Genomic DNA, 17,411 nt, shown 5'->3' on the forward strand with positions numbered 1-17,411 from the left:
GAGCTGTGACACCGAGTTGATTCGGGGTCAAGAGCAGTCCCAACTCTCCCATGTGCTGGTCATTACTAATACTTATCATGGTCGGAGCAGGACGGGCTACCAGATACTTACTGTAAACAAATCTCAGAGGGACTGATGGAATGCGCTGTGAGTGTGTGTCCATGTGTGTGTGCATCTGTTTGTTTGAGGTCCAGGAATTCTGATTCAGAGCGTTTCCCAACATACTGAACAAACAGGGACGATTGAGCTTCAGCAAGCCAGTCCCTTAAATATACAGTTACTAATATACAACGTGGAGATTTGTTGATTAGGTGTTGTACTTTCCTTGTATTCGCTCAAACATCAGTGGAGGAAGAATAACGCTGCTCTGTGCACTTCTTGGTTGTTCAAATTACAATTAAACTGTCAAACAAGGCATTGTGTGTCAATCCCAGTGCAATATCCTCTGAATTGCCTATTGTGCTGTAATCAAACTAATACTGAGCCGGAAACTGATCCACTGAGGTGCAAGCTTCTGCTTCAGTTTATATCTCCTGAATGACCGTGGGACATGGCAACCCTACAAACACTGTCATTACTTCTAAGGAGTCAGAAACTGGCAAATAAACCTGCCACAAAACCACCAGAGCTTTTAAAAAGGGCTCTCAGCCAGAAATCCAGATGATCCAGCCCGTCACTTTAATAAAAATAAGATTTTACACAGTCCAAATATCACAGTAAAGTTTTATTATGTTGTTATTCAGCCCATCTCCATAAATTTTTACCTTATTTATGTAAGCAAAGAACAGGAGTAAAGGAGCCTTAACTTTCCTGCGTGCCTTGGCCTGTGTATTATCCCCCCTGAACAGATTTATCCACTGCAATATACAAAAGCTTGAGCGCTGGGACAAAGGCAAAGGATAAGACATCTCTATCATCGCCTCACAAGGCTTCCTGCAATCTGCAGTCTAAGCCAGCACCTCCAGATAAAGAGCACTCCTGGATATCTCTAACAAAGTATGCAAATGAAAGGTGGATAAATGAAAAATTTACTTCAGGCGCTGGTCCAGCCTATCAGTAGTTTGGCCTATTATGGTTCCTGGCATGTTGGGAAAAGCAGGTAAGGAGCAGCATAAAGTATGATGGAAGAAATAGAAGCTTGAGTGGGAGGCTAAACCTATGCTCTTGATAAATAACTTCAAGTTTCTATCATCGTACAAACATCAAGTTGAAAATATAGAACCCATATTGGGATTAAAATCATGCATATGTATTAAATCTGTGTAGTTTGTTCTTTATTTTGGCTCTAGGACTATGGCTACTTTTGGAACATGAACAATAAAGTCAATTACTTTAAAGCCTCGATATATACTAAAGGATCTAAAAGGTAATTGACCTCACATTTATCTTCATGTTATGATATATATATATATATATATTTTTTTTTTTTAATTTTATTTTATTTTATGTTTTTAAACATTCTGCTTTGAATAATAATTTGTGTCCAATTTGTTATTTTTTAAAATGTATTAATTAATTATAATTTTATTATTTGGTCTTAAAATTCAAAATTAGACCTATACTTTGTTCTTCATTTTAAAAAAACAATGAATAAAATAAATGCAAATATTTTTAATTCCATGTCCATTTTCCAAGTCCATTCTTAATGTATTTTCAATTCCATTTTTCTGTATTTTCTCTATTGTACTTGAGCAATTATCACCATTTTTCCAGGATAAAAACTGAAATTTTAACCGTTTACCAATGCCTATTGATAATATACAAATTTATTTAGATGCAAAAGCTTCATCAGTGTAAAATAACAAAACCAACTTCTTTTTCTGCTAACTGTGTCTAATTTAGGAAATACATTAAAATTATTCAACTTGAATTTACCGATTTCAACGATTAAATTAATTTAAAATATTTGTGAATTTCGTATACATTTTGCCAACATAGTTTGTTTTTTTAATGTGAAAATGCTCATTTTAATGAAAATTTTGTGGATAATCAGTTACACTGTTTTGATGGTTTTTTTTACATTAGACTTGTAAATTCATGTAATCTCTTATTATTTTCAAAAATACAAAAAAAAAAAAAGGGCAATAAAAAAAATCTATTAAAATACAGCTTTTTCTGAAGTGAGGATTTTCAGTGAGGCCAGAGAAACCTCCAACTTCAGCAGAAAAACTGAAATGAATGTGAGAACAGTCTTCCAGTGTGAAACTCTATACATCATATTGCACAGCAAAGGTCAAACATCCAAGAGAGGAAGCAGTCACTGAAACACATTTTTCAATCAACCCTTTCCACTTCGGTTTTGGACGTAAAAACAGTTTTTATGTTTTAATAGGCTTTGACCAGCAGGAACACGTTCTGTAAAAGGACAGAACCTCTTCACTTCACCGCTCAGATAATCAGACACAGCCTTCACAAATCTTACACAAGTAGCTTTTAATGAGAGCTGTCTGTTTCCGTGCGTGTGTGTCTGTATGTAATGTGTGAAAAACAGTGTAGGTGTGGAGTGCAGGAAATAGTCTGCATTCACTGTCAAGCACCAGTCTTTGAAACAGTTTTCCAAGAACTCAGTGCTGAAAGGTCAAGCGAATAACAACAAAGGAGGGTTTCTCGGTGAAATTCAGCTTCGACCATGGAGGCTCACGCTGCAACAGCAATTTAATACTTTCTCCGATGAGAAATGCTCCACCAGGAAGTGATGCAGCAGTTCTGAGTGCACCCACCCACCCTCTACCCTCCACCGGTATCGACGCACACACTGGGATGCATGTAAGCACTTGTGCAGCGCCTCCTCCCAGCAAAGACTTGATCAAACCTCTCTTTAGACAGGCACGTCACAGGGCATTAGCAAGAGGGACTCAAGATCTGTTCATTAGGATCCCTGAGAGTATAAATACCATCAGCAGGCAGCCCGAGGGACTCTCAACTATCATATCAACCGTCACTCAACGCTGACAATATTGAAAGCAGTGACGGATTTCTGAGGAAAAGTGACTAAACATTACCTTTCATTTTCTTCTCCTCTCACTATCACCTGTACTAGTTAGTTTCAGACAGTATTCATGAGTTAATAACAAAATGTATCAACGAGAAACGTGAATGAAAATGTTTCATCTTACTAGAACTCAATTAACCCACACTATGACAGACACACAGACAAAAATACACAAGTTCTAGCACAGCGACATACATGCTTGGTAACTGAGAATATCATGATGTTGCATATCAACATGTGGAATTAATCATTTAAGGCACTTAAAAATGCAAATTGCACTGCAGCAATTTTAATCACCGCAACAGATGGCCCATTTTTTTGGGACATGATACACTAAATGACAAAATGTCAGTAAGGATTTTGAAAACATGTTGACGCGAGCAGTGAAATTGAGGCTGAGATGCCTGAAACTGCAGCGTTCGATACATTTATTTTATTCAGATATCAGCTGGTGTTTTTCGTAATATAAGAGCTATAAATTCTTCATCTGTCTTCACACTAAATCCCAGCTGTCAAAGAAATATTGCACATACTGGTATGTTTAGAGGGAACACAGTCAATGTTTCAGAGACAGCTTGTTCCCTCATAAGCAAACTGTAAAAGATCGAACTAACCCTTCATTTTTCGATTGAGCTACAGCCAACGAAGGGTTTGTTGATATTTCTGTTTTCATACTTACTTCGCCGTCACCTTGTTCCTCCCGTCACAAAAGTAAGCAGTGTTGCTCCCCCTCGCATCATTTTCACCGCTGAGTAATATTCAAGACATTTACGGCACGCACTGAATCAGAGGCTTGAGGGCAATAGCTCATAATATTAAGCAGGCAATGCTACTAATAACGTGACTCCCGTGAAACAAATCACTGGATTTTGCACGCGTCTCTTATCAGATAACTGAATTAGGCTGCATGCATGAATCACGTCTTAGCGGCAATATCCGGTATCTTGGGAAGCAGAACAGCAGCATAACAACAACAACAACAACAACACAGTCACATCTGACCTACAACAGCAGCAACCAGAATGGCCTAGTTTGATTTCCACATGTCAAGACTCATGTGCAAAGCTGCATTTTCTTCTGTATGTATAACAAAAGTCTTGCATGACAGCATTACAACATGCAAAAAATAAATAAATAAACCCAAGTTTCAAATTGTCCCTATGCAGCCTGTGATGCATAAACCTCCAGGGAGCCACACTTCCAGACCTGTTGAGATCCATAGTCTGATTCTATAAACACTTCCCAGACAGAAAAATAACTCATGCAAGTATTTTCGTCTGTCACGGAGCATGGGAACGTAAAAACATCTACTCTCTGCGTTGGGTAACAAAAGCTTAAATAGCATTGTGTTTGTGAGGACTTGAGTGATAATATCTGCACATATCATCGAGTGTGGGTACAAAGTAGGTTTTAAGAATGCCTCTGCGCGCCCACACGTTTATTTGTGTTGGCCTGCGTCGTCTCAGGAGACCTAATTCCTTCAGGGTCGAAGATGAGAAAGTTTGCGAGCCTCTGGTCCTATCAGATACGGAATCCGCTGCGAAGAATAAGCAACAAACATCCGTCTATAAATCACTGTCGACAGTCTGAGGGAATGTAGCTTCATTAAAATTTACCACCGAAAGCACTTTATTCTCAGCGCTGGAGAAAAGGCAGAGAAAATGATTTCTCATGAATTAGCAATGTCCGCACTGTGGCATTTGTCATGTCTTTTTCCCCGAGCATTTACTATGGCCTAAGGTCGTTTTTGTTAATAAAAGATTTTACCCTGGGCAAATACAAAATCATCCGCCGAGAGATATGGCCCCCGAGCATCTCCAGCAGGTTATTTCAGACTGCCGGGGATACGGCAGAGCATTACATCAAACAGACGTTAAAAAATCAAATCCTGCAGTGGGTTTGGCATTTATGCAGTGCTTCGAGTCGTCCTGCCTGCTTTATTATCAACATATGATATCTCTTTCCCAATTCCATCTCCGTCAACTTCCTCTCCATCCTAGATTCTGCCTGTCAAGGTGCTAACCTGTGTTCTCTAGAGAGTCGGTTGCACAGTGGCTCCAACACAACCCAAATTCTGATATTTCATAGCATCAAGGCAGCAAAATATAGAGTTGTAGTTGTTCTAGCTGTGTATGTAAAGTGATTTAGCATGGTTTAACAACAGAACACAGGGGATTTTGCATGTGAACCTAATGAACAGTCATTTCTGCTCATTTCCAATGTGTATGTCAGTATGCATAATGTAGAATCCAAGTGATTTATTCAATTAAATTAATTTCTTTGTTATATTTCTGCCCCAGATGTTTGTTGTATGTGCACCCTGTGACTTGCCTTGTGTTCAGAGACTGCCCAGACATATGTCGTTAATATTTCAGTGTTGGAACAATGATGGTTAGAAATTGTTTGTGAATTTATTTACTGATTATGAAGCAACTGTGAGAAGAAGTCAGTTCATTGTTCCTGAAGATGCTGGTTCAGTTCAGATGTTGACCTGGTCAAAGCTTGATATTGTGCAAGCTGCACAATTATAGCCATCGGTTCTGTTTATTGGTTTCTAAACAGTAGGTTTTGTTTTTAATTGTATATATAGTTTCTCACAATATCACCAAAACCAGCCCAAACCTCGACCATTTTGTTCTGTCTGGTGAATACTGGCAAATAAACGGACAAAGACTCCTCTGTCTTGTGCTTCCCCCACCACTGAACATGCATGCAGCTTTCAGATGCCAAGCTTTACACACTGTAAGCAGAGAATAACATCACAGCAGGATTTGCAAACACCTCACAGGGGTGGTGGGGGAGAGCGAGGGTGGGGGGGCTGCTCATCTACGACAATGAATACAGCTCGGTGAAAGAGGCCAAACTTCATTAGACACACTATATGAGTAGAGTACATTCTCTTTTCCCCTGTGGAAGGCCACGAGTAGCTGTTATGTGTCTCCTCCAATGTGCCCGCTCCAATAACCAGCCAAACAGATAATCCTATCTGGCACAGTGTGATTTTATGTGCACATCTAGTGTGTTTGCAGGCATGTTAGCGTCTACAATGATCTCATTTTGCTACGACAGTAGGCTACAGCCCGACAGGAGCTCTGCCGGACATGTCAGCACTCACACACCAAAATAAATCCAGTGCACTAAGCACAAATATGCAGCATCAAGTTTCTTTGTGACCATGTTTCCTTGGAAGCAGTGTTTGTGCCAAGGCTTGCATAGGGGCGTGTGCTAAAAGCATGTGCTGGGATTCAATTCAGTAAGGAGTGGGAGGCTGGCTTATATGGACCTTGGTGCAGAAGCTATTACATCACACAGCTATAAGTGGCTAGATTTCATTTAGAATTTTCTTTTTTTTTCATTTAAAACATAAAAATCTGATTTTAATTTTCTAGGCATTGTCAAGGCAGGTTGTGTATTAATCTCAGCAACAGTTACACGTCTTCCTCCAACTCTTGGCTCTGCTTCAGTTTTGGGGTCCAGACATCAAAAAGATTCAAACTCAGTGTCCTGTGCGTTGCTGTTTTTGATCTCAATTTGAAAGATTTCCGAAAGAAAAAAGAACACTTTAAACATTTCTTTAAACTGCACGAACTATACATATGCTATGACTCATATTGCATCTGAAATCACTGTAAGAGATGTCATCATACAATTTATTATCTAATTAGAGCTGCTTGCCAGTGTCCTCTGAACTGTTGTGGCTGATGCACATGTGGCTATGGCCTTGCTACAGGCGCCACATTGCCGTTGATGAGGAAGAGGCAATCGCTGCTTTTTCTCTTTCCCATACAGACTTCACCCAGCAGGTCCCCAGTTTCACAAAAACCTTCCAGTCTGCAGCTCATTTCTTTAACCTTCCGGCCACCACTGCCCTCTCTGCCACTCAGAAAAGGCGTTTAAATGAATTCCCACTTCGCAACAGTTGCTAGCCGAATGGTGAAATGGCAACTTCTGGGCAAGAACAGGCCTATCTAAAAGAGATGGCCAGCACCCTTGCTGGAAGGAAATGTACTAAAAATACAGGCGAAAGGCTCCATTGCCTGTCACAACCCAAGACGCCCATGGCACAGATGATGTCATTTAGCTCCACTCCAGTTTAATCTGGTTTTCAATCTCCAAGCAGAGTCCTTGTAATGAGACAGTGTGTCCCCAGCCTTGTAACCAGAACACCTATTTTTCACAGTCCTGCTGGAGTCTGTCAAAAAACCACCTTCTCCAGTGCGATTTGCCCTTTTAAATATTAGATCACTAGTGCCCACAGCGTTACTCATTAATATTATGAATTAGATTTCTCTCAGATTAACTGCAGGTTTGGTCACACCCAAGCAGCAGGGCTGGAAAAAGGAAGCCAAGCAGAAGTGCCTAAATCTGCAGTTCCTGCTGCTTCCAAATGCAAGTCAGTCCCAATAGACCCCCCATGGTAACATTAGAAACTTTAGAACAGAAATAAACATGTTTACAGCCTGGTACAAAATAAATAAATTAAAAAAAAACAGCTAATTCCTCTGTTCGTGATATCTGTAAAGAGGGTGAATTTTCATATGACCCAACTGTTTAACAGGCTTAATGTTATGCATAATTAAGGGTGTGTCTGCTTTGACTGACGTGTGGCTGCTGTGAAAAGACAGTCCATGACCCTTGTCAGCTCCTCTCCTGCTCCACCTCTTTAAACATTTTGGGAATAGCTAGGAGTTAGGAGGAGCCAGGTGTTACCAAGATGGCAATGGCACTGAGCTTCCAAACTGCTCTCAGTCCCAACTTATAGCCACATTCCACTAACTGACTTTGAGTTTCTGTTTTTGATAGCACTGTGGTAGCTGATATTATAAAATGCATTCTCAGTGGCGAGAATTGCAAGCGGTGACCAACACGGTGTGTTAAGACTAATAATGAACTATTCAGATCTTTAATTTCTTTATTAACTGTTCAAACCTAATTCAGTATGAGGCATTTCTGGTAACAGTGAATCAGGTCACACTCAAGAAATAATTCTGGACTACTCTTCCTCATAGAAATGCATCAGTTCAGCCATATTCTTATGATGTCTGGCGTGAAGCTGCTCTCTCGAGGTCACTGTGCAACATCTCTACTGGGTTAAGGTCTGGGCTTTGATTGGGCTCCAACACAAGAAAGACGTTTATTGATTTAGAAGTAGTTCTGCAGTACACTGATTTGACTGGGTTTGGTAGCTGTCATGCTGTATCACCCGATTTCTAGGTTTCAGCTGGCAGACAGCAACCTCTAAAATTAAACTGATAAAAAATGGGAATCATTGAAGGTCCTTCCACCATACGTCAGCTTCAGGTTGATGTTTTCATGTTGGTGTGCAGCATCCCTCTTATCCCATGCATGTAGTAATTCAAATAATTCTGTTTTTTACAACTGCAACCTAGAACAAGATCTGACCGCTTTTTAAGACAAATTACAGAATTCACTGTTAAACAATAATGGGTCGCATAGTTTGTCCTGCCACAGTCTGTCATCATTCAAAATGGCACCGAAGCATTTTCTGCCTGTCTAAGCTCTGCCTGGCTGCCAAGTCACCCTCAGGTCAGTTCTGTCTGTTTCCGAGCAAACGAGACAGAAAGGGCACTGTGCTGCTGCTTTACACTATTATTCTGTCACAGCTATCTGTGCACTGAACAGCCCTGAGGAGCGAAAGGTTGATTGTCTTGAGTGTACGTGAGCGAATGTGTGTGTGTGTATGTGTGTGTGTGTGTATGAGTCTATGTGGAAGAGGAAGGAAAATCAGTGCAAAAAGACTTGCAGATTGCCCTGGGTCATATGTGCTGCTCTGGTTAAGTGGACATCAATGATGCAGCAGCCACACACCCACACAAACGGAGGCACATCAAACCTCTCAGTTTCACCTTCTGAGCCCCTGTAGTGAAACGAAGAGCTCCTGCATTATTGATGGTCTTGTCCTGTAAAGCACTGAACTTACTCGAGCTGCTGGCAACATTACACCCGGTAGTCAAACAAAAACATTTTGTTAAACTAAGTGCTTTAATCTGACTTATTGACACTAGCATGGGGCGTGCTCACAAGTTGTACTGCTACATTCTAATTGTAAACTATATATCCTAGTGGAAGTGGTATTTTTGGGGTTTCACCAGCGAGCCTGTGAAATGACAGACACCTGCTCCAGTCTCTGTGAAATTGGTAGATGAATCAAGCTTTGCCTTTTTCCTCAAAAACAGCACCTTCAAACTAAACCTCAGCCTGCACCATTGACTGTGCTGTGCTCAACTACTTGAAAGGCTATACAGAGCAATTCGCACATGTAAGTATGTGCCTGTCTGCAGCCTCCCCTGCCCTTAAAACAACACCCTGCGGCTGTTGCTGTGAGGAAGAATGCATTCACGGTTATCTTGCCCCATTAAACCAACGCTAACCACTCCCAATAAGTTTGCTACTGAAAAGATCTAGTGGCTCTTTTTTGGCACTGTTTTGCACACTTTGCTTCTTCCAGTAGGGGAGTTATAAAACACAGACATGAGTCATAAAATGCAGGTAGCCTAGATACTGCAGATCTTCAGGATATTTGCTGGCCAAGGGAGTTATTGCCTTCCTGGATTGCACGCCCGGGAGGCAGCAAGCCATGTAATAAGTGTGGTTGCCCCTGGCAACAGTACTGCTACTGTAAGTGCACAGAAATGTATATTAAAAGGAACCATCAAATATTTTGATAGCCCAAGCGATAACACACTTGTGCATTTTTAAAGGACAAAGATTTGGTTTGTGGTGGCCCTGTGGTCATGAGAATTGTAGAATTATAGAGTCCTAAAATGAGCATGAACAAAGGGCTCAGAATAATTTACACCCAGGTCCTCTAAGCGAAGTCTCCTTTTGTTGGATTGGATTTCAGTGTCTTAGTTCCCCTCCTCGTAGGCACTGCTGTGTGTGTTAGTTTACAGTGTGCTTCACGTTATCCTGACAAAAAAGTAGTAAAGGAAAAAGCTAAATAAGGTCAAGCAGGACGTTTAACTATACTAGAGGTAAGACTTCTAAAAGGCGGCTGACACTGGGTTCACTAATGCATACGTCTGCACTTCCATGAGGCAAACTAAGTGATTTATCAAAATAATATTGTTGCAACCTATTCAGCATTAATACTTACAAACGCCCAAAAATATGTTTTTGTCATTTATGAAATTTTACAACCATTTATAAATGTCAGTAGAACGTCGACGGGTATATTTCATTTGTATACTGTCTTATGTGGCACACGATCCACAGTAGCTTCTTTTAGAGACACCCACCCAACCCAAATAAGTAATTACTAATTATAGATACAAGATGCTCAAGATTACTGTAGCATGGATAAAGCATAGACCAGTTTACCGTTTTGCTGTTAGGAGCGGGTGGACAGATGTGGCAGTTTTTCATACAAAACTAAATAACTTGAACAAAATAAAGTTATCTTGGGAGTGCTAACTAGACTATCAGATATGTGCTCTGAATCAGTATGTCATTTTCATACTTTGGTTCTGCTTTAAAATGATTCATTTCACAAAAGGCACAAAAGTTAAGTCTTCAGTCTCATCTGCTCAACTCTTATCATCAAAACTATCCAACTAAACCTAACCTGTAAGTATAAATATAATACTAACAATATAGTCCCAGGTTCTTAACAACTGAACTTATGCATTTGAGGGTTAAGAAAGAAAACAATCTATAGTTGTAGGTTAAATTGCACTTTTTGAATGCATCAAACAGTAATCACTGAGGACCTTCAAGTAGATTTATTACCATCGGTTAAGATGTAAATTAGTTAAGATGTCTTCATGTGCTGTAGTGCAACCCAGAGTTGATGTCAAACGTCATTTAAATTCATCTGCTAATGATGACTCTGATGTTCCTTTAGTTCCTCTGAATCCCAATCAGGAATCACCCAGCTGAGACTATTTTATGCTGTTACGGCTTCCATGTCATCCTTGGAGTGTTCTATTTAAAGAGTCTGGGTTGATGATCTTGAATGGCACACTGACATATCTCCAGTTACAGAGGCCAGACCGTGCTGCCATAACACTGCAAGCAGGTATGTAAATGAAGTTTCACACTTAGCTAGCAGGCAAACGGCGGTTGATGGCACATAGTTGGTACGAAGAGCCGATGAAGAGGCGAACGGGAGACCTCATTCAGCGTGTCACGTAAGAGCTGATGTTTACCAAGCACCTCAAATGGTTTTGATGGTCCAATTAAAGATTGGATTGTAAAAGAAAACTACAACCTTGCCAGAGCTCCTTTTTATGTTTATGCAATTAAATCATTAAACAGAACACTCATTTACAAAATACATGACTGTACCGGTTCAACCAGAAGTTCACCGACAAATGCCAATTCATTAAATTACATCAAAGAGGAAATTTTATTCAAAAACAGCACGTCTAACGTGCCCAGTAGCTTTTGACTACGGTTCTATCGAGAGTGCAGTTTGTCTTTTCAGCCGTGATTCATATCAACAGTTGCAAGCAACCAGCTGCTAGTGCTGTGTGCAACTCATTGCCTAGCCAAGACAGATGTAGGTGTGCTGTTTATAGCCACTACTCCTACATTTCCCATCTGTCTCTGCGCCAGATCAGACCATTATTAATGGCTCAGTTAACTGCCAGCGGGCTTTTCTCTGAAATCAGTCCTGCAGGATGAATTAGAGTAATTAAAGTTGTACTACGGACTCTATAGCCCTCCTCAGAATAAAGGTCGCTGCCAGTATGTTATGAAAGCACAACCTGTTTTTCAAAGATATTTATTTTTGAAAGAAAAAATATTAACTTTCATTCCAAGAGGCAATATTACGGAGAGGGAATAGCTCTAAAGTTAAGTATTTCTTAAGGGGCCGGGGGTTACTGACTCCATCCGTGGAATATTTCGGTCCCTTTTATTAAAGGTGGTGCTCAGTGACTTGACAGGAACACTCACAATGAATGAATTGAATTAGCCACCTGCTGCTGCTGTGATTCAATCATGAGTCTGCTGAATTGAACATCTGAACGACCTTCTTCAGGCGGATACTAACAGAGTAAAAGGTTAAAGCTCTGCAGTTGAGATTGAATAAAAAAAGACACAATGATCTTGTATTATAAATGTGCACTATGGTGTAATTTAGTGTGATCGATGTGTATTTATGTTGTCGTAAACATCGCTCTAAAATGGTCTTAAATTTCAAACCATCTACGCATTGTTGGAACAGCAGAGGTAACATGCCCTTTGCAGCTCTAGATGCTTGAAAGGATGCTTGTCAGAGGAAGAGCAAGTTTCCCTCTTCCCCTCCACAGTCTGCTACTTCACAACACGATAAGAATGCATGGCAGCTCTGCAGCTGTCAAAGAGCACCAGCGAGTTCAGATCACAGGCGGGTCTGGCTGGCACAACGGCAATATTGGTGCCACTGTGTATGCACTTCAGTCTAATGAGAAGAAAGGCACCTCCTCTGTGGCAAACGTGTGAGAGGCAACAGCTGGGCTTTGGTTACTTACGTCTGTGTCCGGCCCCTTATCTGCCCCCGGGCAGGAGAACGTGACAAATTCATGGCACCTCTTGTGGACCACAAAACAGCAAACTGCAGGGGAAGAGAATAGGATGATAGGGAGAGTGGGAGGAGATAGAGAGATGGGGAGAAAGATTGAGAAAGAAAGAAATGCAGGGACAGATGGGGCAACAAAAAGAAAAAGAAAGAGTGGCATGGTTAAAATACAGTGTATTATTGTTGACTGATATGTAGACAGACAGCAGAAAGAGATAGAAATCTGATAACACTAAGAGGAATTGAAAAACCGCCTGATGTCCGGGCTAGGCTCCTTATCATGTGTCCAGATGGCCAGTCCTGCCTGAAGGCTGACTGCTCTTATTGCACAGTACAGTGCCACCTCCTCACTGACATGGCAGGAGCTAAGGCAGACACGGCACACACACACACACACACACACACACACACACACACACACACACACACAAATGCACTCACGCTTCTATATGCACACGAAGCACACTCAAATGTAGGCGAATCGACTCACAGATAGACGCAATTGATTAACATGTATGCACACAACGCACACCCAGGCCTGCACAGCTGAATACATCTGCCGACACATTGTCAGAGCACACAGCGTCATTCTCTTGGTGCCAGGTCACTGAGTGCACCGTAGTGCACAGCCAAGTAAGCAGAGGATTCAATGTGCAGGACGGCGCCTGATACTGGCTCTCAGGAACGGGCTAACTGTGTGAGCTGACCAGAATAAATAACAAAAAATTCTGTCTATTCATGTCCAGGCTGACACTTGTTCTAGAAAAATGCGCCTAGATAAACAATATTTCTGCTCTTCTCTCATTTTTGATGTGGAAGAGCGCCCCTCCTTTTCTGCCTAGAACTTAATGTTTCAAGGTCGGCGCTTGCGGCATGAGATGAAAGCTTTTGAATTGGCGGTTTTCAATAGTCTTCACTTAGCACTGAGTATCCCTGAGCAGACTCCATTAGTGATTTGTGTGGCATCCGCAATATGATGCTTTTTCAGAGATATTGCTCGATTTTTCAGTCTTAGTTACAGCTTCATTTTCACTTCACCTGTGGAGTAACGTCAATGTCTCTTACGCTTGTACATGCATCACCTGCAGGTCACCTGTCATCTTTACTGCATCCTGCTCAAACACACAATCATGGCTGAACATGCAACAAAAATAACACTTTGCTAAGAAAACCAAAAGAAAATGACCGTCAGTGCCGACTGATGGACAAGTAATTAAAATCCACGATCCAGTTTAGTCATGTGTCAAAACCTGGACATCGTTCGACCATTTGTTTTAACCCAAAGTTGCCACATCTGAAGTCATTATTGTGTTTCATCGCAGCACGATTATCTCCACAGATTGGCTTCTACGCCAGATATATTAAATCATGCTCACACGTCATTACAGGTTCAAGTAATTTAAAAATCATCACTTTTATCTCTTGCACCTGATCAGCAGCCACCTCGACATCACTGCTACTTGCTAAACTACATCTGTTGTTTCTGGTTCACATGTTGTTTACACCCTTTCAGTAATTCAGCTTTTCTGTTTGCAGCCAAATTGCCACATAGAAAGGAATACATTGTTGGCATTCTGGACAGTCCCTCTCGATAACACAGGCCCAGATTGCAAAACATCACATTGCATTAGGGATTTTCTCAGTAGAGGTTTGTTTGTAATGTGGGTGGCAGCCACCAAGGTTAAACAGTGTCACGGACAGCGCTTGGGTCAATACCAACAGTATTGTTTGGCTTTTCTCCAGACAACGGCTGAAATTCACATTTTTGGGTCGTGCTCAGAGGCTGTCAGAACGTCTATCTCAATAGTATTATAGGTAATTGTTGTGCAACTATTTAAATGTAATGGCAGGCAGAATACGGACACTTAAGGGCATTTAAGAGCTTGGCAAGCCCATATACGTTATCTATGTTTTTCTTTGGAACATGTCCTTAATCTTTGACACCACACCTACAGTTGTAAATATTCACACAGAACTTCCCAAAATGTGGACACACTCATTCAACTGTTTCTTATATTAAATTTTTTTGGGACCGTAGAGTAATATTGAAGAAATTAAAATGACATAACAGCACAAATGTAGTGAGAAAAAAAAAGTGCAAACAAAGTGTTTATGTTTTATATTTTAGATTCTTGGGAGCAGCCACTGTTTGCCTTAATAACAGCTTTGCACAGTGCAAGGACTTTATGAGGTGGTTACTTGGAATTAACAGGTTTTCCTTGTCAAAACAGATAGCCTTCTTCATACATTAGAGACAAGCAGCTATGTTGTTCCAAGGTAGTGCAGTTTCTATTTGACCATCAAAACAATCCTTTTTATGGAAAGAATGACAGAACGAAGTTAAGAGAGAGTGAATCGTACCGTCAGTCTGGAAGAATTCAAGAAAAAGTTTCTTCAAGTAGGGTCATAAAAACCATGAAACTAAGCGTTTCCTCTGCGTTCATTAGAGTTCTCAGCCTCAGAAATTGTCAATTAGCAACACCCAAGATAAAAGCCCACATCAATGCTTCCCGGAGTTCAAGTAACAGAAGCATCTCAAAGTCAGTCTGTTTGGAGCACAGTGTGTAAATCAGAACTGCATGGTCCAATTGCGACAAACAAACCATTACGGAGGGGGACCAATTAGAAGAATAAAACGGCGAGGGGTCAATGAACACAGGGAATGGACATCTGACCAGTAGAAATCTGGTCTGACGAGTCCAGATTTGAGATTTTTGGTAACAGCTGCTCTGTCTTTGTGAGACATGGAGAAGGGGAACCGATGGTATCTGTATGTGCGGCTCTCGTTCTGCAGCAACAAGCCATCCTATCTGATTTGGACCATCATCTGTTTGACCGAACAAGACAATGACCCAAAACACATATCCAGGCTCTGTATGGGCTATTTGAGCTGGAAGGAGAATGATGGAGCACTGCATCAGACAACCTGACATCCACAATTACCCAACTGGGATGGTCTAGATGTGTTGGTCCTGAAGAGTGAAGAAAAAGCAAACGTTCAGCATGTGGGAACTCCTTCACTTCCTATTGGAGAAGCATTTCAAGGCTACTAAGCTGGTTGAATGATTGCGAAGAGTGTGCAATATCAAAGCAAAAGGTGCCTGCGTTAAAGAACTTTTGACAGGTACTGTACATCACACCAATTTCTGTTGTTGTCAGCTCAATTTTTTTCAAGTAAGGAATTCAGTAACTGCATGGTCATGAACCACTTTCTCTACCCAGGAGGCTCCAATCAGTCATTCGGAAACAAAAAAATAGAGATAAATGATACGAAACACTACACACACAAAATTTCCTAATTGGCACACACTGTCCTAAAACAGACAAAAAGACTTGACTTCCCAACATGTGTACTTTAATGATGGCAAATCAATACAACCCCCCACGGACAGACGTATCACACCACCACAACTCAACTCCTTCTACCTCCTCATGCCTCCTAGGGGCTCATCAGTCAGTCAGCGTGGTCAATAACCAACGAGAAACCATGACCCATAACTCACACGACTGCCAACCCACAACCAGGCAGGTCATACATTTCAATGATTCAGTGTCTTCATAATTCATCCTACAGTAGCCGGTAGGACTGAGTTTCCCCCCAATTCACCCTTTAAAGATCAAATGCTCACAGGACGTTCCAGTGAGCATTGCCAGTCAGTACCAGACCACTGTTTTATTTCTGTTGGATAGCGCTGATGTTCTGCATGGTGTGCTAGTTTCTCTGTGCGTTTAGGAGTGTTCATAAGGAGCCAATAATGCTCATTGCAACTACCTGATTTTTTGGCTCTTTATTCCAAACAAAGGAGTGATGCTGCAGCTCAGTGTGAAAAGCCTACAGACTATCCAGAGGTTTTCCAAAAAAGCTGCACAAACTGGATATCGAAAAGAACGCTAATGTTAGAATATAATCTAATCAGCAAAAAGCAAGGAGGCAGTCGCTTCTATTCTGGTTTGAACTCCACAGAAAAGATAAAACATACAGAACATGCAGCTATGATAAAGGTTAGCCATGGATTTCAGGCTGCTCTATTTGCCATTCCAGTGATGTTTGATGGACTCTTTTGGTTTTGTTGGTCAAATTTCTGCATCGCTACCCAAACTTGCTACTTAAGTTATATTTGTCAAACCAAATATTGAAGTAGCTTTTCTCCCTGGCCAACTCATGGGACACGTTCACATGTAAGCAGTCCTTCAATGCATTCACATTGTTGTGTTTTAAGAGACAGAGCATTGCGTTGCTCGCTCCTCATCATACATCCAATTGTGCTGGTCGAAAAAATAAGGTGCCAAAATGCTGATATGTACAATTTTGCACCTTTATTGTAAAAATCCACAATTCTGGCACCTTATTTCTTGGACCAGGAGGATTTGCACATTTATTACACATTCTTTTGTACATTGGTTTCCATATCTTTATTGAATGTAACACGTGTGAGCTAATGGATACCTTGAATTTCCCCAAGGGGATGAATAAAGTATCTATCTATCCATCTGTCTATTCCAAATGAGCCACCATGTTAGTCCAGAACCAGTTGGATTCCTATTGACGACCACGTCCTCAATCATCTATTGATCTATTGTGACGTTACCAAGTTGTGCGTCCATCAAGCATCCACTGTCAGAAAAGTCAAGATCCCTTGTGTCTAAAAACGCCCCCGTGGAAAAGCACTATAAGTCCTTTCTTTTGTAAAATTGGCTGCGGACTAAGGTTTAAATGTGAGCTACAGATGTGAAGTGAGACAGAAAAGGAGGTCAGCAGGGACCAGACAAAGATTAAGGAGGCGAAAAGGCAGAATCTTCGGTAGTTCTCATTAGAGCTCCGCTGCATGTGATCAGTTGTCCCAGTGGTCTTATTCTGAGGCAGCACTTTAACACACACATCATCTCTGTCAAGGA

General features: G+C 41.0%; 1 protein-coding gene across 1 annotated transcript in view; it reads right to left on the reverse strand.

Annotated features, from left to right (window-relative positions):
• Positions 1-16,387, reverse strand: part of LOC103369747 (protein kinase C alpha type-like) — a gene marked incomplete at its 5' end in the record, with an annotated part of 117,393 nt that extends 101,006 nt beyond the window's left edge. Inside the window, 3 exons of the mRNA XM_008298541.1 lie at positions 12,469-12,562; positions 14,732-14,736; positions 16,365-16,387. Coding sequence (XP_008296763.1) covers positions 12,469-12,562; positions 14,732-14,736; positions 16,365-16,387 — 122 coding nt within the window. The remainder of the gene's footprint in view (positions 1-12,468; positions 12,563-14,731; positions 14,737-16,364) is intronic.
• Positions 16,388-17,411: the final 1,024 nt, after the last annotated feature.

The sequence above is a fragment of the Stegastes partitus genome, unplaced genomic scaffold, assembly GCF_000690725.1.
Source record: "Stegastes partitus isolate 25-593 unplaced genomic scaffold, Stegastes_partitus-1.0.2 Scaffold1325, whole genome shotgun sequence".
NCBI classification, from domain to species: Eukaryota; Metazoa; Chordata; class Actinopteri; family Pomacentridae; genus Stegastes; species Stegastes partitus.